Below are 22,980 nucleotides of genomic sequence, written 5' to 3'. Positions count from 1 at the left end.
AAAAACCTGTAGCTGCTTGGCTTGACCACAGTGACAACTCCAGGAAAGCAAAGTGGCTATTTTGGGGTTTATGGCTTTTGGAAGTAAGAGTTTCCTACCTAAATACTCCTGTTTCTCCTTGGCCAGCTGCAGTCCTTGGGCTTCCAGGCTCTCGATCATGGCTTCTCCCAGCTGGGCATTCTTCCAGGTCCTAGGGAGAGCAGACACAAAGCAGACATGTAAGAGAGCTAAGGGTCCCACAGATTGAGGCAGGGGACTCAGCCTAGCAATCTACCAAGCAATTCAAACACACATACTCTCATCAGCTGGGACAGTGATTCTCTAAATTTTTTTCCACAAATGAACTGGAGAAATTTCCCTGACATTCAGTATGGTTGTTTTTTTTTTTTTTTAATACAGGAGCTGTACGTCAACACCACACAGCTATTCAAATGTTTTTTCCAGTGTTTTGGAGATTTCTACACTGAGCTTAGTCTTCAGGGCTCTCCAGACCAAGGCAGCACATGCACAGCCTCCAACTGCAACAGGATGTACCTGGAACCCATTAAATGGATACCAACAGACTTTAGAACCAGATTTTAGCTTTTAACCCAACTAACTTCCCATCTGCCAGTGACATTGTCTTCTGCAGCCTTTCCGGTATTTTGCTGCTATTGCCACTCTTCCCCTTCAAACATTAACCATTTATTGACTCCTTCCCATAGCCTTCTATCTTCAGCCTTTCTGGTATCCATCCTCCATCCATCCATCCTGGAACCAATCAATCCCTCCTCTGCTAGACTTGTAAGCCACTAGGATTTGGTGTCTGGCCCTACACTGTGAGTTAAGTGCCTCTCCCTGTAAAAACAACAAAGAACCAGAGAGAAAAGCCAGACAAGATGCCGGCAAGTGGGGAGAATTAAAGGAAGCAGGCATATTCAAAGAGTACCTTGTGTTGTTGTAGGACCATTGGCCAGAGGAGCTCAAGGTCTCTTGAACACATTATGAAACTAAGCTGTAAAAAAGGCCTGTGGAGCATATGCCCATTACTGATTGAGTTGATGGACAGAGTAGGCTTTAACACAGATATTAAATACCAAGGACAAGGGCATACAAACCAAAAACAGAACCAGAAATGGAGTTTGCTGCTCACTTCTATTCATGTTCCATTAGAAAAAATTATCTACATGCAGAAAATACATAAAATGCATACATAAAATTCATCCCAATCTATTTATATAGATGCACATACAGGAACAGCAATTGCTGCCCAGAAATTCTTCCATCTTTGTTAAATCTTAAGGGAGCTTATTAATATTAAATATCCGTAAGCTTTCCTGTATCAGGTGTCTTTGTGAGCCATTTGAAATTGTAGCTTTTCGGAAACCGTTAAGTTGGCAACCTCTTATAAAACAATTTCAAGGCAACCTGTACTTTGTCTCTTACAAAAGCCAGACAAATATATTAAACACACATCACCCCAGGGACCAGGCAGCTCACAGCTCCAGCAGCCCAAGCACTGCCTTGTGCTCTTTGCAGACAGCTGGGTTTCTTTTCAGCTACCAAGCATCTAGGATATTTCTAAAGTGCAGAGGAAATTAGAATGCTAATTAAAAAGGTGGTGTTTTGCCCACAGGTAGACATCTTCATCTTGAGTGAGAACATGTGGGTGTGAATGTGTTTTTCCACTAACGTTCTCTGATACAGGATGAATCTGATCCCAGAGAAAGCAACAGCAAACAGCTCAAGGGAGCATGGGGGACGGGGGCAACGACAGAGTTTATCATATGATTACTTGGAGGGTTTCAAAACGGCTGTAGCCTTTAAGGTGTCTGTTTATTAGATTCACTTTTTCAGCGCTGCCTCCCTTCCCCAGCCTAACAAGATGTTTCCCTGTCTGTAACTCAAAGGTTACTACACCCACTGCTGTATAACTTAGAAGATGCATCCATGTCACTGGGTAGTATTTAAGCTTTTATTCCTTTTATCTGCTGGAACCAGTGCCAGTGTGTAACCGCAGCAGCGGGGAGGTACAGGCTATGACTTCAGCTGAGGGGCCAGCAAGTGCTTTTTTTATTTTGGACTTCTTACCAAGTGAGCTTTCATCAGAAAAACCCACATTGCTTAAAGTACTGGAAAGCACAGGGTCAGGAAGGCTCTTGGGACAAGTAGAAAGCACCCTTATAATATACTTCTGGGGAAAAAAAAAAACAACAAAAAAACCCCAACCAAAACCAAAACAACAAAGCTGTATAGTATCTCCATTTGCTATACAGCTCAAACATAGGCTATTCCAGTCCTTTTGCAGCATTCTAGCTTTGCCCGCATTTTACCTTTCTCGGGAGCATCCACAACCAATTTTTGGAGACACTTAGCACTTCATGGCCCACCAGACATATGTACTATGTTACCTAGTTCTCTATAGGTAACAGCCCAGGATGGATAATCATCTGTGTATTTATGGGGATGAGGAAAGAGGGGACACAAAGGTATGGCCACGCAAGGAGACAGGCTATATGAAGGTAGGGCTGCCTAAGTAGAGGGTGTGAGGGTTGGGTAAGGAAGGAGCATAGTTTTGCCAAGGGCCTGAAGGAGTAGAGATAGAGAATTGGTTCTTATCCAGCAGCAGCCACAAATACCTTCCAGAAAACAAGAGAGAACCAGGACAACCCAATTTTTTCTCCTTCCCCAAATGCCAGGTTATTTTTTTATGCCAATCACCAAATGGCCCCAGCGGAGTGTCACAGGTACGCACACGGCATGGCGGCTGTTAGCACGTTCCTCAAAACAAGCACTCAGCGTTATTCTCAGCTGGGTTCAACCATGTCCTAGTTCATGCCTTTCTCCTGACAAAAGAGTTGGTGATCTGTTTTGTTTTGGTTTTTTTTTTCCCATTGCCCACCAAGTCTACTTTTAACCAGTACAGGGAAAGCCACTATGGACACAGAGAGTGTATGTGTGCCCCTCTCCCCCACTAGCAGCAGCAAAAGCCTCTCTGTGTGGGAAGAGAGCCTGGGCGGCTGGGAATCAGGGCTTTGTGCATTTCTGAAAAGCTTTCAAGATCTGGCAAGTGTGAGAAGTCCAAGCCACAGCACTTTAGAAGCATGGAGAGACCATCAGCTCCCCTCCACACTGAATAAGTGGTTTCCCTATCAAACCAGGAGGCTTGGAAAGAAGTGAAGAGCTGAAGGCATCACTGAGCACACTCTGATGGTGGAGGTAATAAGCAGTTGTGCAGGCACCCCCCATGCCCCCCGCCCAGTCCCAGGTGTAAAGAGGCAGTAGACAAAATTGAAACAGAGGAGAGGATAGAGGACACTTCCCATCCAGGGTTCATTTTTTTCTCTTTCCCCTATTTAACAAAATCTCAGTCTATGAAGTTGGGTTTTTTTGAGTTTTGGTTTTTTTTTTCCTTTGGTTGATTCTAAATAATGAGGGATAATATAGAATGATCACAATAAACTGTAAGTGCTGCAGTGCCATCAGCAGTACAATCTCCATCTAGGAATAACAGGGCACTAAAGCAGGTTGCCTAGAAGATTTCAGCTGTGTCCTTTTAGCTTTCCCATTCATTGGAGATCAATTTACTGGCCCACGCTGTGCCTTTCTGGCTGCTGCTTGGCACCCAACCTGACCCCACTAACATAAATCACATAATCTGTGCTTTTCCTCACATGCAGGCTATCATCAGCACTGATTAAGCCGGCGCTGGAGCTGCATCGCTTCTGCTCCTCTGATGCAAGAACAGAAGCAGAGAGGGGAGGGAAAGGGGTGTCACAGGCAGATTTTTAGCTAGGTGCAGGTTGTCTGCTGTATGATAGCAGCCACCTCTCTAGCTCCTGTTTTAAACACTAGTGCTGGAATATTGGAGCAAGGACTAGAGAAAAGGCAGGCTCTGTGAAATGAGCAGCCGCACAGGGCTTGCCTGAGAGAACCCCTCCCGAGCTGTGCAGCCACACTCCTCCCCTCCCATACATGCCTGAAAGATTAATTTGGCCCCCAAATTATTGCCCTTGGCAATAGTTAACTCTAACATTGGTGAAGGCAGGTGCAGACCTGTGCTATCAAAGGAAAACCTCTGAGTTACTCCAGGGCTGATTCGGGGTCCCTGCTCCTCTGCAGTGGCCAAGTCTGCTCATGCTGAGTGGGTGACAGACCTCTGCCTTGGGTCTTGTGTCCCATGGGCTCATGCTCCCATGAAGCTCTAATGGGCAGCTTTGTGTTGCAGTTCGTACAGTACTATGGAGGTAACCGAGCTTGCTCCAGCACCAAAACCAGGCTCACTGCAGCAGCGCAGATCTTGGCTTGGGCTGATCCACTGTAACACTGTGTTCCCCATTAATTACAAATGAACATTTTCAGCCTCATAGTGTTGGAATTGACTGAGATACCTCCTTTACCATGCATACCTGTATGCACACACTGGTATTACAAATTAAACTTCCCTGAAAGAGCAGCTTTTGTCCCTACAGTCATGAGAGATCACATATACGCATTGTAATGCAGCCAGGGAGGGCAGAGCAAAGTGCTTGTTGCTTTAAGTCTCATAGCTGAATAGTAGGCTCTGCTCTACAGCTCTGGAAGTTTATACCTGTCTTAGGAAAGTCAAATCCCTTTTTAAGCGTTACATTTTACTGCGTCTGCTGAGATTTAGAAAGCGTGCTCTAGCAGGCAAGTAAAGCTCTCACTAGCCTTGGGGAGCTTCTCTGCCTCCCCATAGTCCTCCTAGTCAGGCTTTTTCCACTTTGTCCTTTACACATCTACAGAGCAGATCAAAGAGAATAAGGAATAGAAAGAAGCTTACACTTTTCCAGACTCCTGTAGCATCTCCAGCCACTGAGCCTGCTCAAACTCTGATTCGGCTGCTAGAACAATGTTACCCTAGAAGAGGGGAGGGGAGGGGGAAAAAACACCCGGATTAGAGAGGCTGGTGCCTTATGCACCTCTGTGCATGAACTGGACACAACTAGCACAGCTGTGGCAGGAGGAGAGCCCACCGCAGGCTTCCACCTCTGCAGGAGACATTACATGGGAGCAATTATGACGCAGGCCTGCCACACGTTCTTGCTTGGAAAGAGGTGCACACAGCAAGCGGTCATGGTAGGAATAAAATGATAGAGTGACATGAGCTCTAGGGCTCCTGAATATCTGTCTACTGGTCTGCTGGTATTGTAAGACCTGTCGTCAGAAAGAGCAAATTTCCTTGTTGGTTATCAAAGCAGGAGCAGCAGCAAAGCCTTGAGGGGACTTAGGATGCTAACCCACCCTCTTTCTCAGGACAGTCTGCCCAGAGAGGGTAGGCACACATTGGTGGGGTGGGAAGGATTGCCAGTCTAGCTCCGCTCATCAGCAATAAAGTGTTTTGTGGTGTTTGGGTTGGTTGGTGTTTTTTGGGGTTTTTTTTTTGAGAAGAAAATAATTCTACTTACATGGAAGTCTTCATGAGAGATCTTTATGGCATAAGGCATGTTGGACTCCTCTTTGGGCTCCACGATGCAGCCTCCCAGGGGTATGACACCCTGGAGATGAACCAGAGCACTCCAATCAGTCAGCAAAACCAAGTGTAACTATTAACTAACCAGGAGCTGAACTTTCACCCTTGGTCACTTGTGGGCCCCTGCCCTGCCTTGGCTATCCTAGGAGGGGCAATACACGCAGTTCCTGAAAAGCAGAGGGACTCCGCCACCACCAGGAGACCTCCAAGTGGTATCTGAAAGGGGGTAAAGATGGCTCCCCTGCATTCAGCTTGGAGGGAAGGCTGCTAGCTAGAACATGGAAGTGGGAGCCTTTTTATCAAGCAGGAGGTGATCTTCCAACAGGGGCAGATGTTGCAGAGTCACAGTGTGGTAGCATGAGAGAGGCTGTACATCCATTACAGTCACCGCTAGTAGGTCAACAACCCACACGTGCTGTGTGGGCACAGATGGGTGGCCTGCTGCCCCTAACCAGGCTGGATGAAATCAGCACCTTTGGAAGCACATGTGCTCCATCAGCCTCCAGTCTTGCTTTTTTTGAGGCTTCCCTGGATCTATGAGAAGTTTGTGACTTACCTCTTCTTCCCTTGCTGGGAGGGATGGGGCAGGGGAGGGAAGCTAGAAAGAGCATAACCCCCTCTCCCATGCAAACACCACTCACCTTGGGGTGGATGTTGAAGTATTTATTACTTTCAAAGCTTTTCTTCTCACTCTCAGCATAGTAGAGCAGGAAGCTTTCTTTAATGATGAAGAACCTTTAAGACAGAGAAAGGAAATAAATTCTGCTAGAACAGAGGTTGTGATTCACAGCACAATAACATCTCCACCTAAGTAAAGCTGCTTTCTGAGCAGAAGAGTTTACTAGTCCCATCCAAGCCTAAGGTGAGGTGCCTCACTCCTGTTCATAGCCAAGTGCTAGTGCTTAACATTAAGCGCTGAGTTCAAGTGCGTTGTGCTTGTGGTTTACCACAGCATGCACACATCAGTGTTGAAGGCAAACCGTAGCATCATTTACTCACAGGGGAATGGGACGGTGGTCTGCGTCCAAGACAGAAGCACGGCCAAAGCCTTTTGGCACCTTGACCTCTGCGGGCTTTGTCTAGCCCACGTGTTGGATTCAAACTATTGGAAGAGAGCGGCTCCTTTTTTTAAGGATCTCTCTCACATGGGCTAGGAGCAACTAAAAACTTATTTTTGCAATTTAGTCCCTAACGCCCTCTTTTCTGTCATCTTGGCATAAGCCAGAAGTGTTCCCACCATAACAGTAAGTCATATGTCAGGGAGTCACAGGCTAGCATCCCCAAGCAACTCTCAAGGCAAAAGATTGGCCATGAGAGCACTCAGGAGCAGAAATAAATTTTAGAGATATTTTTAAGCAGAGCTTCTGGCAAAGCTTCCTGTCATTGACCTTTGTAAATGCAAAGGAAATTGAATTTTTTCTCATATGCATCACATTAAAATGTGCCTTGTTCTGCTCAGTTAGCCTTAGGTATGCTCTGATGAACGCCGTATAGTAGCCACAAAATATCACAGTTTCTGTAAACCAAGCCTCTAATTTACTGGAACATGTCCTCAAAGTTGTGATTAAAGGAGTGCCACTTTTAGCTTATTTGGATGTTCAAAATGCCTCGAGGAGAATCCCTCTTCTCTTCAAAAACTGAGGTTGCATTCATCCTGCAGGCAGTGGTACAGGGGAAAGATATCTAACTTATCTTAAATTCGGTCTAAATCTCTGCAGCACTCAAAAATGCTGAAGAGCAGCTGAAAAGATGGGGACTAGTTTAGTAGGAAGGTTTCAAAAGAGTAAATGACAAAGGAAATGTGTTGCACTGTTCTGTACATATTTTCTGATATGAGAATAGAGGGATTTAGAAAGAAAGTGAAAGGCAATAAGCTCCAAATTAATAAAGAATGCCTTTTTTACACTGTACAAAACACTGCTGTGTAAATCACTTTCATGTGGCCCCAAGGACAAGAGCTCATGAGGAGTCTGGAAAGGATAAGGCATTTCTGTGAATAATGAGAACATCCCCAGGAAAGCCTCCTGCTTCTGGGCAGAAAGCCTCCACTGAGAGGGATCAGGAAGGGACTTCTCCGGGCAGAGCTTTCCAGGTGTGCAGCCCGGGGATTCCTGCACCTTCCTCTGAAGCCAGCGTTAGAGATAGGCCCCGGGACGAGAGGTCTGATCCATAAGAGCAATTCTAATACCTCCATGTGCCCATCCCACCCTAGTCCTCTCCTAAAGTAGAGGGCCCGTCAGATGGATGCTGCCTCCAGTACAGATGAGCACAGCAATTTGTTACCAGTTTAGTTCCTAAAGCTAAAGAAAGAAGCTGAAGCTGGCACAGTTATCATTATAAGATATTATGATAATATAATACATTATTAATAAGCATCATCATCATTATTATACTCGGGAGAAAACTTTAGCACTTCCACCACCTCTTGATGGTCTGCCATGGCTCTGGCAACATAGATGAAATGGCCACATGCTGTGAAAACATGAGCCGTGGGCTCACAGAGGGACCAAAAAACACAGAACAAAGCTAAACTGCTGAATGCCTGCAGCAAGCTCAAGCTCTGGACCTACTGTGTGACTGCTCCAAAATGTTTAAAAGTGACAGTCATTGAACATGTGCATATTTACACCCAGAAATCTTCAGAACGTACAAACACCGGCAGCAATTATTGTGCCCCAAATTTTTTCTTCTCCTTGCCCACTCATCTATACCTGTTTGTGTTGACATCAGAGGTGAGAAGCAGCAGCCAGCTTGCTTCCTCAGCAGGACACTGTCTTCTCATTTGATACTCCAGGAACATCATGGTTCACTGCCTAACCTCACCCCTTGTTCCTGACCACAGCCTGGCAAAATCTGTCTAAGCAGAACAGCATGACTCAGTGCAAAAATCACTCTTCTGCACTGAGCTCATTTAGTCAGGAGAGGACTGAAAAGGTGCTCATTCACAGTACAGCCTGTCCAGCAAGTTATCTGAGTAGGAGCAATTACTATTCGCCTTCCAGCCCGAGCTCGTGTCCCAGTGCACCTCCCAGAGGAGCTGCAGCTAACATCCCTTCAGCTGGGAAAGCAATGTGTGACCCCACCTGTGGCGGCTGTCCATACTCTCTCTGTATGATTGTAAGAGATGCCTAAGATGGACACAGAGATGGACTGTCCATGTGGCACAACTTGCTTTCCCTGTGATGGGAATCTCCATCCTAAATCTCTTGCCAGCATCACAAATCAGGGACCAGAATGGATTCCTCATGTCAGTAGGCAGGGATGGGAAGGAGCATCCCAGAGAAGGTGAGGGGCTGGACTGCTCACAGAACTTTGAGACACCAGTCCATTTAGCAGATGCATTAGGCACATCTCTATGGGACACGTTACTGATACAGCGGATTCATGAAGGTCTCACCTCTGTGCTCAGTGTGAAACAAGGATTGGTATTTTCAGATACATTTGCATTAATGGCAAAGGCAGCCACGACCCCTGCAGCAGGCTCAGAGCTGACCCTGGCCAAGGCAGATACCAGAGAGACCTCCACAGAGCAGACAGGGCTTGTTTCTGGTTCCTCCTGTCCACATCACTTCTGTGAGCAGCAGCCGTGTACCTTCCTCTTTCATTTTTCCTCCCATCTCTTGTCATTAACTCTATAAGAAAGTTTTTGTATGAGTAGCTGCATCTTCACTTCATGTCTCTAATGCTTAGTTCAATGAGGACTTGATTTTTTAGAGGGACATGTTACCTCATCTGCTCAAGAAATACAGAAATAACATCTTTAAAGAACAATCCTCCTGGCCAATGGCCTGTGCTTGGTCCAGTGGGTCAGAGCAAACCAGATACTATGCACACAAATAGGAAACTAAGGAATGAAAAACAATACACCACACGAAATGGAGAAAGTCTATTCATCACTTTCAACAGTCTTTTCAGTCTGAACAACCTTGAGAAGCATTTGCAAGACAGGTAAAGATACTAATCTTTAACTATGTGTGATTTTTTAATCTAAATATTAACCCCCAGTTAAAGACAGGCTTTAGTTAGTTACATAGTTTTTTTCTGCTCAGTGCTCCTCATAATCCCCATAATATAGATTATGCTCCAGTGGAAAACAAAACCAAACCAAAAACAAGAACAAAGGATAGCACAGATCTCTGAGAACTGATGTGCCTCTGGCAGATTAATGAACTTTTAAATCCCTGACCTCACAGATGTGGAGAGAATCAGTGGGGATTTGGAATAAAAATGTACAAAATAGGAGTTTAAAAAATAATAACAACAAAACCCCACAGCAAATAATAAAGGAAAAACATTGAAAATCTGGTTAGTTGATGGACATAATGTATTTATGCTCAGATCATATTTCCTCATCTATCCTTACCAGGGAGGCAACACCTAAGCAGGCAAGCTCACCACTTCAACTTTGACCTTCAGGACAAAGTCTCCATACAACAATACAAGGATAATTGATGCAGCCAATGGAAAGAGGGATGAAGTGAAGTAGTAGAGGAGAAAGAGTTACAAGACTTAAGAGCAAGTTGAAGACTGAAGCGGCAGCCAGGTGAGTAAGAGCAGAAGGGGAAAAGATGGCCAAGGGAGAATGGGAGAGACACCCAGTTAGGGCTGGGGGGCTGGAGACACTGAATTAGGCACAGATGTGCCAGCAGAAGAAAAGGGAGTGCTGGAAAGACAGGGGAAGATTTTGAATACAAACAAGAAACAGAAAAGACGAGATTTAAAAACAGAGCGGCATTCAAAAAGCCTGGAGAGCAGCAGCAAAGGTGAGAAGACCTGGTACAACCATGCACACTCCACATGCAGCACAAGCAATACAAGAGCCATTCATGCATGGTCAACTGCTTTGGGTCACCCATCCCCTGCCGCTAGATCCTGCACCAAGAAACCACTGAAACCGCAGTGTAATTAAACTGGAATAGCAGAGGAAGAGTAACAATCCAAGTGACTTGGATGTAAAGCCAGAGACGTGATCTGTGAGGATTAGACACAGCAACTCTATACTGGAAGAGTAGAGATACCTGATCTCTGGGATAGTGCTTTCTTTGTGTCAGAGGGCTAACAAGATTAATTCACTACTCTTTGTAAAAGTTTTTGAAGTGACAATGGCCCATGTTAAATATTTACATTATAAAACTGCAGCAGCCTCACTGGTCCTTCCTTCCAATGCTGGTATTCTGGGCACCAGTCCAGGAGCACAGGCAGCGAATCCCAGTTACTAGATCAGCCTAGTTCTCTCTCCATGGGGACAGCTCAGGAAAACGACAGGCAAATGATTTTTACCAGCACGTCAGTTCAGAGACCACCGTACCGGTCCCTCACTCTTCCTCTCCTGACAGCTCCAGGCTTTCCTGCCTGCCTCCTGCCCTGATGCCTGGAGCTGGAACGGCGCCCAGCCGGGCAGGGAGCGGGAAGAGGTGGATGCTTCCTGACAGCAACCAGCCAAGTGGGAAGTTTACAAGGATGAGAGGGAAGCAGACGGTCTGCTTGACTCACAGCCCCACTGCCTCGGCAGCTCCTGCTGCCCCTGTGCTGCACGCACACACACTGCTCTGCAGCCACGTGCTTCCTAGGTTTTTAGAGCAGAAAAGAGTCCCAAACAATTATCCTTTCCATCTGTCCTGTGACCACAGCCAGTGACTGTTGGTAGCCATTCTGCTGGAAAACAAGGTTACGTGCATGCTTTGCAGTGCCACAGCCAGGACTGGTCCAAGAGAGGAGAAAATTTCTCTCTTACCTGTGCTGTGTTTCCCTCCTTCCAGCAGCAACCTGGCATCTCTGATGGATTTACTCAGAGGTATAAGCATAGTTTGTGTTTTGTTCTCTACTCTTTTCAATTCCTCATGTTCCACCTTGCTTTTCTGACTCTGGTCGACCACCTGGAACTGTCCCTGTTAGCCCAAACTCTCACACCTGAATGGTGGCAGTCAGTTTAGAGCCTGACATTTCTATATGGGGCTGGGATTATTCACAGTAGAGAAGGATGCGTCATTTCCTACCTGCAAAGCTACAGCGCCCCATTCATGCCACATCCAGGGCAGGTACGTACCTTGTGCATTTCATTCCAGACTCTGCGCCAGGCTGATGCCGTTACCAGCACAACTTTTGTAGTAGGGAAGAGACTAAACTGCTTGTTGTTAATTGGAAGGAAGAATGGGGTGCAGTTTGATGGGAAGAGGAGGACCATAAGTCAAGGGCGGGCTGAGAATATGACTTTCCAAAGCCACACCAGCAGTGACCCAAGCTTAGACTGGTCAAAAGCACCAGTAAACTCAGAAGATGGTTGCGGCTCTCTTGGAAGGGTATTACTTTACAAGGAAAGAAAATTCACATTAGGAATAGAACTGCTTCTTTTGGAGAGATAGGAGCTAGGATGCTGCTCATGGCATTTCAAAATACAGCTCTGAAAGGCAGCATGCTCAGACATCAGCCCTGGCAGATAAACACAGCCACGTTGGTCCGGTGCCAGAAGCACCCAGCCCCTCTCGGTCAGTACTCGAGGCAGCGCACACATGCTTAGGCTGCAGGACAGACCATTGTGTGGGCAAGGGAAAGGACTGAAAGTGCTCCAGAAAACTGCCTCATGTCAAGCCTTGCTGCCCTCCCAGGTGCCATCAGATGCCAGCCCTGACTAAAACAAGGCTCTGCTATCCCTCCCTGCTCCCTGCATAACCTCTACTGCTGTGAAATCCCCAAACCTGGGATTTCAATCGCCAAAGCACTGGACACCATGCCTTGACTTTTTTCCTTGATCCATTATCCAGTGAGCCTCCATCCTTCCCTTAAATACTTGCTTTTCTTCCCAGTGTCTCCAGCAGCACTGTTGCTCCAGCCAAATGAAGGGGATCAAGCCAGTAGGTATCACGCATCTCTTAACAGCCACACAGACCCATCTGCACGGCTGATGGCCTGCTGCGATCAATCCTCCTGTTACATCCTGGTTTATCTCCCGTAGCTTGGAAAAACTTTCCTCGAGACAGGGAGTAGTACTATTGTCCAGTGCAAAATTACTTCATAGCAAAGGTACTACCTGTAAGTACCAAATAGATAAAAAGTAGTAATCCAAGACTTCAGGACAAAATCTACATTGCTTAGAGATCAGATCCTCAACTGTATCTAGCAATAGTCAATTTTTTTCTTTTAATTTAACTGGAGTGGGAAACATCTCTTCTCCTTTTCATAAAATAATGCACTTGACCAGCTCTGCCTTGCTGGGCATGGGAGGTAGGTAGGGAGAATGGATTAATTGCTCCTTATCTCCCCCATATTGACTGACTTAAAAAATCTTGCATGTTATTGCAAATCTCTGCTATGATAAAAAAAAAACTTATTGTTCCTCCTGTTCCAGTCTTTTTACTCCAGAAACCCCTTCCTTCCAAACCCTATGGATTCCCTGTGTTCATCTCCCACTGACCTGTCTCTAGTCATTAGGACCCTCAGCTGCCGTGCTCGCAGCTAACCTTCCACTTCACCCCTGCCCCACAGTCACCTCCCCATCTCTTCCCACCTGCTATCACTAAAATATTTACCACTTGCTAAAGATGGGGATGACTTCTAGGAGTAGAACAGCACTAAATAAATAATGACAGAGAGAGCAGAGATAAGCCATTTGCCTGCAAGAAATTTTGATTAGGAAGAAGAAAGCCTTTTAAGAATGTCTCCTCCATGGCAAATTACCCTCCCCTCCGTTATTCTGTCCACTTCTTTTCCGTAACACAGTCACATTAGTTTCCAGACATCATAATTCATTTAAATATCAATGTTTGGGAGCTGAGTAGGGAGCATCAGCACAAATTCTCTCCTGGGTGAAAAAAGGGCATTGCTTTCAGGGGTGGGGGGTGGAGTAGAGAATAAAACCTGCACGCAGGTCAAAGATGGCTACAAACACAAAACTGCTTCCCAAGCAACATTTAGCTATTTTTTGGGCCACGCCATCTTCACAGGTTTAGACTGGACAGCACTGTGGTTACTACACAAAGCAAAACCAGGAAAGCTGGGGTTAGAAATGGATTTGATGTGTTGTGTCTACACTGCGGACTGCAGAAAAAGGCACCCACAAAAGGTAAGTACCAGAGGTAGCCGACAGACATCGCTCATATGCAAGTTAATTTATTCTTCTGAAAACCCTTAGGACACACTGCTACAAAGGCTACGCAATGGCCTTTCTGCTCCAGAGGCAGCTCAGGCTTCCTGTGCTGCCTTTTGTTAATGACTCATTTGTGCCTTTCCTCAGTGGAAAGGTGAGGGGGGCGAAGAAAACAACATTACTTTGCTTTTCTGGCAGACTTTTTCATCTGCAGATATAAAGCTACTAAAGGCAGGCAAGTACTACTATCCTGCTTCAATAGATCATGACAACAAATCCTGGGTCACAAAACGTATCTCTGGCAGCGACAGGGTGAAAACGCAAGTTTCTCGGCTGCTAGTCTTCTAACTGAATCATTTGCCAATGACGTCTATCAGCAGTGACATTAATCTGCCATCCAGGAATGCTGGAAGGCTTAATCCATTGGATCATGTACCCCCAGTGAGCAATGAGAAAGAGCTGTACCATGTTTCTGTGCAAGTACCCATCCATACACAGTTGTGTCTCATCATTTGACAACCAGCGGAAAACTCCTGTGAGATTCAGCGATTCGCATAGAGAATCTACACCAACTTTAAACCTCAAACTGACCCATCACATCAGTATTATAGAACATACTTCCATCCTTGGGAAAAGGTTATAGCAAATGCTTTCCAGCTCCAAACTTCCTGGCTGCTGATACACAACACAGAGCAGCTTCCAACTCCCTAGCACCAGATGGGAGAGAATTCAGAGCCACCTTCCCCCCCAGGGAAGAGAGTCTGCATTTGCTGTTCCAAGCATGCCATCACCATCACGCGGCACAGCGGTACTGATGCTGGTCCACAAACCCCTGCAGACCATACACACACACACACGGTCCCACATGCACAGTCAGTTCAGCCTAGCCATCTCACACCCAAAGGACTCAAAGAGCTTTAACAAGTGCTAATGAACAAAGTCAAGCAGTTTGGGGGCAAAAATATGTGAGCTGACTCTTCCTCTTTCATGAAATGGTCATCGGATATTAATCCAGAGGAGGCAGCTAGTCCCTACTCCCACCCTGAAGTGCACATAGCACAGGGTCTGGGCAGATAAAGAAGAAAGCACAACGGGGTGCCACATGTGTAAGGCAGACTCAGAAGAGCAGGGAAGCTATGCCCAAAGTTTCACCCCTAGTCTCTGCCTGGCTAGGTGCTCTTGAAGAGCCAAGTGTGCAGGCTCTAACTTACCCCAGCACCCTTAGGCTTTGTATTTCACCTGAGCATCCCCCAGCGCCTGTGGCTTACCTCCTGGACCATTTGGCCGACTGCCTCCCGAAGGGTCTCTTCCAGAGCACGCCGTACAGCTGCACTTTAGTGCTGATGTCCAGAGCATCTGAATCTGCCTGCTCCATGGACGGAGAAGGGGATACGGAACTGGATTTTGAAGCAAACATTATAGATGGATCTGGTTCTAACTCTCCCCCTCTGCGCGGCGGCTCGGGGAATCTGATTAAATGCAATGAACCAGAAGGACGTAACCAGCCACTCCAAGCGGCAGACAGAGAGACTGGGCTATGGTTTGAATCAATAACTTGACTGCTCAGCACTCAGTCAATAATTCTCTCCCTGAGGCACAGATGATGAGAGTTTCCTCATTGCATATTACTTCCTGATGCATTACAGACAGCACACATCCCAGCCCAAGGAAAAAAAAGAGTGACGAGAGCCAGAGATCAGGAACACAGAGAGGCAGAAAGAGCTCATCAGAGAGAAAGCTCCCAGCAATAACATAAGCCAAAATACCTCTGCACCAGAGCCAGCTTGGAAGGTTATTTCACTCGGCATTGCAGCACTCCAGGCTGAAATCAGGGCGAGACAGATATTTTACTGTCAGGCATCTCTTACTCTGACACATACCCCCAAAATCTTGCGCTTGGAGACAGGTTCTTCTCATTTGTCCTGAGGAAAAGGGGAGCAGAGTGGGTGGGAGCCAGCAAGTTCAATCAGATTCCCTCTGTCATCGGGAGGCTTTTTCTGTGCCAGCCTGGCGCTGCCCACCCGGGTACAGTTCACGTGGCTGCGGGTCTGGACTGGGCAGTGTCCACGCTGCACGCCTTGCTCAGCCTTAAAGGGCCATTGCTGATCAAAGTTAGAGGATCAAAATTCTGCCTGCCTCCGTGCCTTGCTACTTCTTGATATGGCAAGCACAGCCTCCACCCTGCCTCTTAGGTACCAGCTCCTTCTTGGCCACAGCACAGAGACAGAGGAATAGTCACACAGCTCAGGTGAGTCTCCATTTATCTCCTATTTAGTACTCCTGAAACAAGCTTTTTATTCTAGTTCCCTAAATCCTTGTTCCTCTCTGGAAACCCTTCCTCCCTGCACAGATACAAACAGTCCTCCGAAAGATCCCGTCTTTTGTAACAGCCACAGGAAAGCACATTAGCATCATATTGTTTTTTCCTGTATCCTGCCTTCCCTCTAGGATTAGGATTCAGGGAAGAACTGCCTGCATTGTGCCTGTTAAAGCATCTGGAGTTCTGGGGTATCATATAACCAATGCAGACATATACATGCTGTGAGGCATCTGCTCCTGTTTTGACCTATGCCATCCTATGCGTATTGATGTTGATGCTATAATTGCCAAATGTCAGCCCTTCCCAATGCAGTTATTCAGAAGTGACACACTGCAGACACACAGAACTTTCTCCTTCCCAGAGATTAGAAAACGGGGATGTGCCATAGGCTAGATCACAGCTCTGGACGCAGGCCCACTGAGCTTTATATGGTCACAGGCGCTTGCAAAGCATCTTAAGTAGAGGAAACGCAGACTGCTTGCCTTAAGCTCACAGGCTGCGTTTGGTACTAGGAAAATTAGAGATGCAGGTCCCTGATAAAAGCCACTATTGATCACTAAATAGAGGGAGTCAGCAACCTCAATGCTTTGTTACTTTCTCTCACCCTGGCTTTGACTGGCCTTTTGGTCCCAGACAAGACGTGTCCCAAGGAGCAGCAAATCCCATCTTAGAGTGACATTAAGGGAGAGGGTGGGGAACAGGGGAGAGCAGCAGAGATGCCTCCATCTCACCTGAGCCCCAGCTCTTGAATACAACCCTGCATTGCAGAAGAGAAGTATTAATGCTGTAGTGACCATTCCACACACTGCACTGAAAAGAAAATACTACTCATAACCAGGGTTGCAGGAGAGGAAAAAGTTTCCCTGGAATTATGTTGCACAAAGGGCCCAGCAACATCACCTTAATTTATAAATACATAATGAAAAGCCACAGAGCTCCCATGTAAGGACAACCCAGTGCCCCTGCCATCGCACTGCATCAGCGATGCAAGGATCTGATAGCAGTGACCTGCAGCGAGGAAAAGCAGGTTTTCATCCTTTGCTTCTTTAATTTTATCTCACAGAGACCAAAAGAGAGAAGAGGTCTCCAGCTTCAAACATAAAATATGCAGATATTCTCTCCTCTAGAAACTTGTAGGACAAGCAAGGGAATGAGTAATCACAGCAAATTCTTTAGAGTGGGAAGGTCCAGGGGGGGGAGAAAGCAACTTGCTTTTGTAAAGTCACCAAGAGTTAAACATGGGCAGGAGCCAGCAATGCTAGGGCAGTAAACAGCAGTGGGGTGAGTTCTCTAACTGCTGGTGTCAGGACAAAGTAATTTATAACAGTGGTTATGTTAACATTTCCTTTATATGTGTGCTAATCTAAATAAATCAGGGGCCTGTGTGAAGGAAAGAGCAAGAGAGCAACACAACAGCCTAAGCAACTTGCCTCTCACAAACAGAAGGTAACGGTGTGAGGGCTGGCTTAAAGGTTCTTCAGTGTTATTTCTGTCAGATGCAAAACTTACTTCAACTGGCCAGGAACTTCAGGATCAAAACAACAGTGTCATAAAGCCCAGCCAAAAGAAAAGGGTCAACCACAGGGTAAGCAGGGAGAGTTGGGTCCTGCAGAAGTGCCTTCTCCAAATTCCAGGGGACAGAAATCCTTAGGGAAGCACAAGCAGACTTGGTTTTGCTCCAAGATCTTGGTGAAACTGAACAGCCCAAAAGCACATAGACATTCATACAGAGATAATCCATTTGTATTTAATCTGGGAGCTCATCATTTACTAAGAGCAGAGGACGGAGACCCAAGTACATGAGACCTTAGCAGGACAATTGTGTGACACCAGTGCAAAAAGAAAAATGCAGTCATGGTCTGCATTACAAGGGAAGGCAGACATAAGCCCTGGTACCAGACCCACACGAGATCCCTTCTGTACAGCTCTGGCCAAACAGACTCCCCAGCCCTGAAGAGATCCAGAAAAGGACTTGAGGGATGATCACAGGTATAGTTAACCCATAGTATGACAGGAAACTAAAAGGACTTCACTTCTTTAAATGAGAACAAAGGGGAAAATTTGACTGCTGTCTAGTTTCAGGCATTCTTTCCCCTCTTAATGTATTAATAAAGGTTGATGCTTACAATAACTAATCATAGAATCACAGAATGGTTTGGGTTGGAAGGGACCTTAAAGATTATCCAGTTCCAACCCCCCTGCCATCGGCACGGACACCTTCCACTAGACCTTCCTTCAAAGCCCCATCCAACCTGGCCTTGAAAACTTCCAGGGAAAGGACATCCACAACTTCTCTGGGCAGCCTGTTCCAGTGCCTCACCACCCTCATAGTGAAGACTTTCTTCCTTATATCGAATCTAAATCTGCCCTCTTCCACTTTAAAGCCTTTACCCCTTGTTCTATCACTACACGCCCTTGCAAAAAGTCCCTCTCCATCTTTCTTGTAGACCCCCTTTAAGCACTGGAAGGCTGCTCTAAGGTCTCCCTGGAGCCTTCTCTTCTCCAGGCTGAACAACCCCAACTCTCTCAGCCTGTCCTCATAGGAGAGGAGCTCCAGCCCTCTGATCATCTTCGTGGCCCTCCTCTGGGCTCACTGCAAGAAGTCCATGTCCTTCTTATGTTGGGGGCCCAGACCTGGACGCAATACTCCATGTCGGGTCTCACGAGAGTGCAGTAGAGGGGGAGCATCACCTCCCTTGACCTGCTGGTCACGCTTCTTCTGATGCAGCCTGGGGTACGGTTGGCTTTCTGGGCTGCAGGCGCACATTGCCAGGTCACGTTGAGTTTCTCATCAACCAGCACCCCCAAGTCCTTCTCTTCAGGGCTGCTCTCAATCCATTCTCCGCGCAGCCTGTATTTGTGCTTGGGATTGCCCTGACCCATGTGCAGGACCTTGCACTTGGCCTTGTTGAACTTCATGAGGTTCGCATGGGCCCACCTCTTAAGCCTGTCAAGGTCCCAAATGGGCCTAAATTGGCCATTAATAAATGAGGTGTGTACCCATCACAGCAAGGGAGTTGTGGAATTGCCTTGCAAGGAGAGCAGCAGAGGTGAAAAGCCATTACTTGGCTGGATCCGTTACATGCACAGCAACCTGCGGTGGCCGTACCTTCCAGGGATACAGATTAGGCTCACCCTCTTTCTCCGAAACATTTTTGTTCCAGAATAATAATTTAAAGATTTTAGATGGATGTTTCATTCTTGATGGCTCGTAGGGGAAACACAGCTGTACATCCTGGAGAGAAAGCACCCGAGCTTTACTCAGAAAACCTTCCTGTGGAGAGACAGGTTGTACTGATACAGGAATTGTTTTGTTAATATGTTGCCCCTATTTTTCCTACACATCAAGCCAATAAAATTTTGCTCAAAAAAAACCTTTGAAGCAGACAGCAGTGCAAGCTAGCACAGAAGTAACACTCCATCATCACAGGCCACCCTCCAGCTGGAAGATGCTCCCTTTCAGTTTAAGGATACACATACTGGCTAACTGCAGCCGATAAGGAGGCTTGTATTTTTTTTTTTATTTTTTTTTTTTTAAGTAAAAAGTTATACCTTTATGTTCTGGGCACCCTTACAATAGTACTTTATGCAGAAAAGAACAAACTATTCCTTGGGCTGGGGGCAGGAAATTGAGATTTGGATCAGAGCTGCTGCAGAGTTGGAAAGATTCAGATTTTGCCTTCCAGTATGGATTCCCTTTCTTCTCACAGCTTCTGATAGGTTCTGTAGCTGTTTTCAACCCAGAGAACTGTTAGCAATTATGGGAGGTATCAGCAGGCACCTGGAACAATGCGGAGAAATAAAAAGAAAGTCCAGCTCAAGCTTAATTTATGATATAACATTCTTGCAAAGATAAAACGTCACATGTATCTATCAAAATGAGGCTTCAGCAGCTTCCCAGACATACAGTTGTGCACAGAGGCTATTTTAAATAGAACAAAAGCAACCACCATCAATCCATTTCTTTAGTGTGAGGCATTGACACTTTATGTTTCTTTTGCACGTGATCAATTTTTAGTGTCCCATGGGGAGTCAGAGCTGTCCTGCAGAGCTCAAAGAAAAGTTATTCCAGCAAATGGGCATTAAAGTGAAGAGCCTTTGTAGATGTACAACGCCATCTGACATCATCCTTGTAGATGTATAACCCCATCTGACATCATCCCTTGGTAAGAATCACGTGGTCTCAGTGACCTGCTCCAGACAAAGCCCTCCATCAGTCCCAGCCCTTCAAACCCACCCAGACCCATGTTGGATGGCCCATGAATCATATTAATCAAACTGTTAACTGTGGATATAGCACCACTTCAGGAGACTTACAGGAAGACAGAAAACAAGATGCCAGTTTACTGAAGCAAAGAGATTTGATAGCAAGCAGCCAGCCCAATAGCCCTGTGGACAGTAAGCACTCACAGCCTGGCTTTTGGGGGACTTGCTCAGGGACTGACACCACAGTCAATGACTATTTCTCTCAGCATCTAAAGAAGATAATTTCTTCTTTTTTTTTTTTTTAATCCTGCTAAGAGATCTCTTCTAGAAGACGACTCATTCACTCTGGTGCTCTAAAAAAGAAAAAAAAAAAAAGAGGTTTCTGCTAAACAGGCATTTTTTTTAGGGACTTTAGAATACATAAGAATGGTCAGCTACATTTGAAAAATCTTCCTCCAGAAGATAGCCTGTAGGCTTCCTGCAATATACCAGTTTTTCCCCCATCAAGCCTGAACACCACAACGTGATCACATGGCTTACATAAACAGAAAATGCTTAGTACTGGAATAGTTAAACAGGCTGCTTCCAGGCAGCAGCTTGTTCAACAGCATTAAACAAATATAGCTTTGCTTTCTTTCTTTTCTCATATTATGAGCCCACCAGCACACTCTCCCTTCCCTTGCGCCCCGGGGAAGGGCCATGCTGCCTGTCCGCGGTGACGGCTGCCTAGCCAGCCGCAGTGCTCGGGCCGCCCCAGCTGGCCAAATCCCCGTCCCATTGCCCAAGCTGTGGGAGGGCGCAGCGGCCATGGGAGCGGTCCTCCTCACGGGGGGCGGCTGAACCTCCACGCACATGGAGAGGCAACAACAAACCTTTCCCCAAGAGGGTTTTATAACAATGTTCAGAGCTGGAAAGCTTGCAGCTTAGCATGCATGCCACCTGCACGTCTATTTACCTTTCCTAGAGCATTTTGCTTTATCCATGTCTTACCTGCTTGCAATCAACATTATTCAACCCAGTCCCAAACATGACAGTAGCAACAGTAGAGAGTTACCCAGGACATGGTTTGACCAGGTGACACAGCTTTTCTGCACAGAAAACATCCAAGTCAAGTCGAGGACTACCTATGACATGCACGTACATGCCACGGGAGTAGCACAGACTGCATAAAGGCCAGCTCAGCAATTTTAAAAGACTTTCTTGCCCTTTGCACCCTGTGGTGCCAGGACACTCAGAGATCTAACAAACAGATCAGAGGCAAGGTTTAGAGCAGTTTTTCTGGGAGCCAGCAGAGAATTTCAAAGGTGCAATTGCTCACTCAGTCCTGCTTTGGAGCACAGAGAAAGCGTTGCCTTGGTAGCGAGGGCACCAAAGCAGGGTTCAGTACACCGGGGCTTAGCTTCCAGCCCTGGCAATGTCCCTACCTGACTTGACCATGTACCTTGACTTCTCTCAGGCACAGTTCCTCACCTATGACACTGGTACTAAATCCAGAACATCACAAGAATACATATACCCATGCAGTAGTTTGGATATAATGGCCAGCCAAAAGAATTCTGGAAAAGAGAAGGATTTGGTAGAGTTTCCTTGGAAGAAAAATGGAGGGAAAAAATGTAATACCTTGACATAGTAACACAGGCAAACAACTGGAGCACCGTCAACATTTTTAAGATCTGAGAAAACAGCCCAGCAAGAAGTAGGACAGTAAATGAGATCCAGGGCTGATGGCTGCCCACTGTGGAGAAGCCCACTCCTTAGCTGTTTCAACACCAGTCAGCAGATCTGAACTCTCCAAGTTTCTAAAGTAGGGTTAGGTGCAGGACTACTTTCTACAAGGTGTTTCTCAACTGCAACAGTTTAGATATTGATTGCAGTCCACTAATTTCTACCCACTTTGTTCCCTCTGGTCAAAAGAGGAAAAGAAGTCATAGGCTTAACTTCTAAACAATAAATACATATCCAGAAAACAGGATTGGCTAAACCATGTTTTTATTTAATCTGAAGTCCATAAAATGCCCAGCACGTGCACACAGAGACCATAATTGCTCTTGCGTACACATTCAGTGTTCCCTTTACCCCCACCACTATTACGACCATTGAAGGCAATGCCTTAAAAAGCTAAGGACGCTACAATTAGGACTTCATTCAGGAGCGGAAACTGCAGGGACCACACCACCGATGTTCTTCACACCCTTCACCTATATATTCTGCTATACCCCTCCGCTGTCATCTGCAGCAGCCTCCACTCCAAGTTTCTCTCTTTCCTGGTCCTGCTCGCAGCCAGGCACTGCAAGGTCAGGGCTCATGCTGTGTGCATAAGCAGGACAGGAACAGGACATACTTCTTGCCTCCTTCCTACCCGCATTCTCAAGTGGTTATCTACATAGAGAGGCACAAAGATCTACTGGTGCCATCTATCACAGCAGGAGACCATGACAGCTCTACTGCAAACCCTGTATGTTGAGGAGAGCCATCAGCCAAATGAAAGATAAACAGCCTGCCAAGGAAGTACACCAAAAACATTGCTTTCCACAAAATACAGCAGGCTAAGGGGGCCATCTCCTCCCTCACCCATCTCCGTTTACCCTCCTGTGAGCCATGCTGCCACACAGCTTTTGTAGATGAGGCCTCTTTCATACTGCTGAAGTCCAGGCTGCAGGGATAAGCACGGAAAAACTCGCAGACAGACCCATGGCTTAGCCCTTCACGTGCACCAAAGCACATTCACGCGAAGCACCCGCACAGAGCAGTACCAGGAGCACAAAGTTTTGTTCAAGACCAGCCATCCCTCAGTTCCTCTGTCAAAGAGAGGAAACAGAACATGGGAAATCCGTTGCAGTCCTAAAACGCGACTCATTCTCCTTATAGCTTCGCTCTCTGGAGGCAAGCAAGGAGAGC

At 46.3% G+C, this 22,980-nt stretch overlaps 2 protein-coding genes across 5 annotated transcripts in view; both read right to left on the bottom strand.

The window, feature by feature from the left end:
• Positions 1-14,973, bottom strand: part of PLEKHD1 (pleckstrin homology and coiled-coil domain containing D1) — a gene marked incomplete at its 5' end in the record, with an annotated part of 30,011 nt that extends 15,038 nt beyond the window's left edge. The window contains 5 exons of one of the 2 annotated variants that reach the window (XM_082317592.1): positions 99-190; positions 4,784-4,860; positions 5,409-5,498; positions 6,115-6,208; positions 14,825-14,973. In XM_082317592.1, coding sequence (XP_082173718.1) covers positions 99-190; positions 4,784-4,860; positions 5,409-5,498; positions 6,115-6,208; positions 14,825-14,973 — 502 coding nt within the window. Of the gene's footprint in view, positions 1-98; positions 191-4,783; positions 4,861-5,408; positions 5,499-6,114; positions 6,209-14,824 lie in introns of those variants that run through there. The other variant, XM_082317593.1, reaches the window with a different exon arrangement.
• Positions 6,134-22,980, bottom strand: part of SLC39A9 (solute carrier family 39 member 9) — a 45,363-nt gene continuing 28,516 nt past the window's right edge. For 2 of the 3 annotated variants that reach the window (XM_082317597.1, XM_082317594.1), the window contains 4 exons: positions 20,287-20,435; positions 19,429-19,657; positions 15,323-19,150; positions 6,134-6,208 (listed from right to left, as the gene is read on the bottom strand). In XM_082317597.1, coding sequence (XP_082173723.1) covers positions 20,352-20,435 — 84 coding nt within the window. In that variant the 3' untranslated portion in view covers positions 6,134-6,208; positions 15,323-19,150; positions 19,429-19,657; positions 20,287-20,351. The remainder of the gene's footprint in view (positions 6,209-15,322; positions 19,151-19,428; positions 19,658-20,286; positions 20,436-22,980) is intronic. The other variant, XM_082317596.1, reaches the window with a different exon arrangement.

This window comes from Platalea leucorodia (assembly GCF_965183815.1).
Source record: "Platalea leucorodia genome assembly, chromosome: 7".
Lineage (NCBI taxonomy): Eukaryota > Metazoa > Chordata > Aves > Pelecaniformes > Threskiornithidae > Platalea > Platalea leucorodia.
Note: the sequence above shows the minus strand (reverse complement) of the source record. Positions and strands in the feature narration are given on the sequence as shown.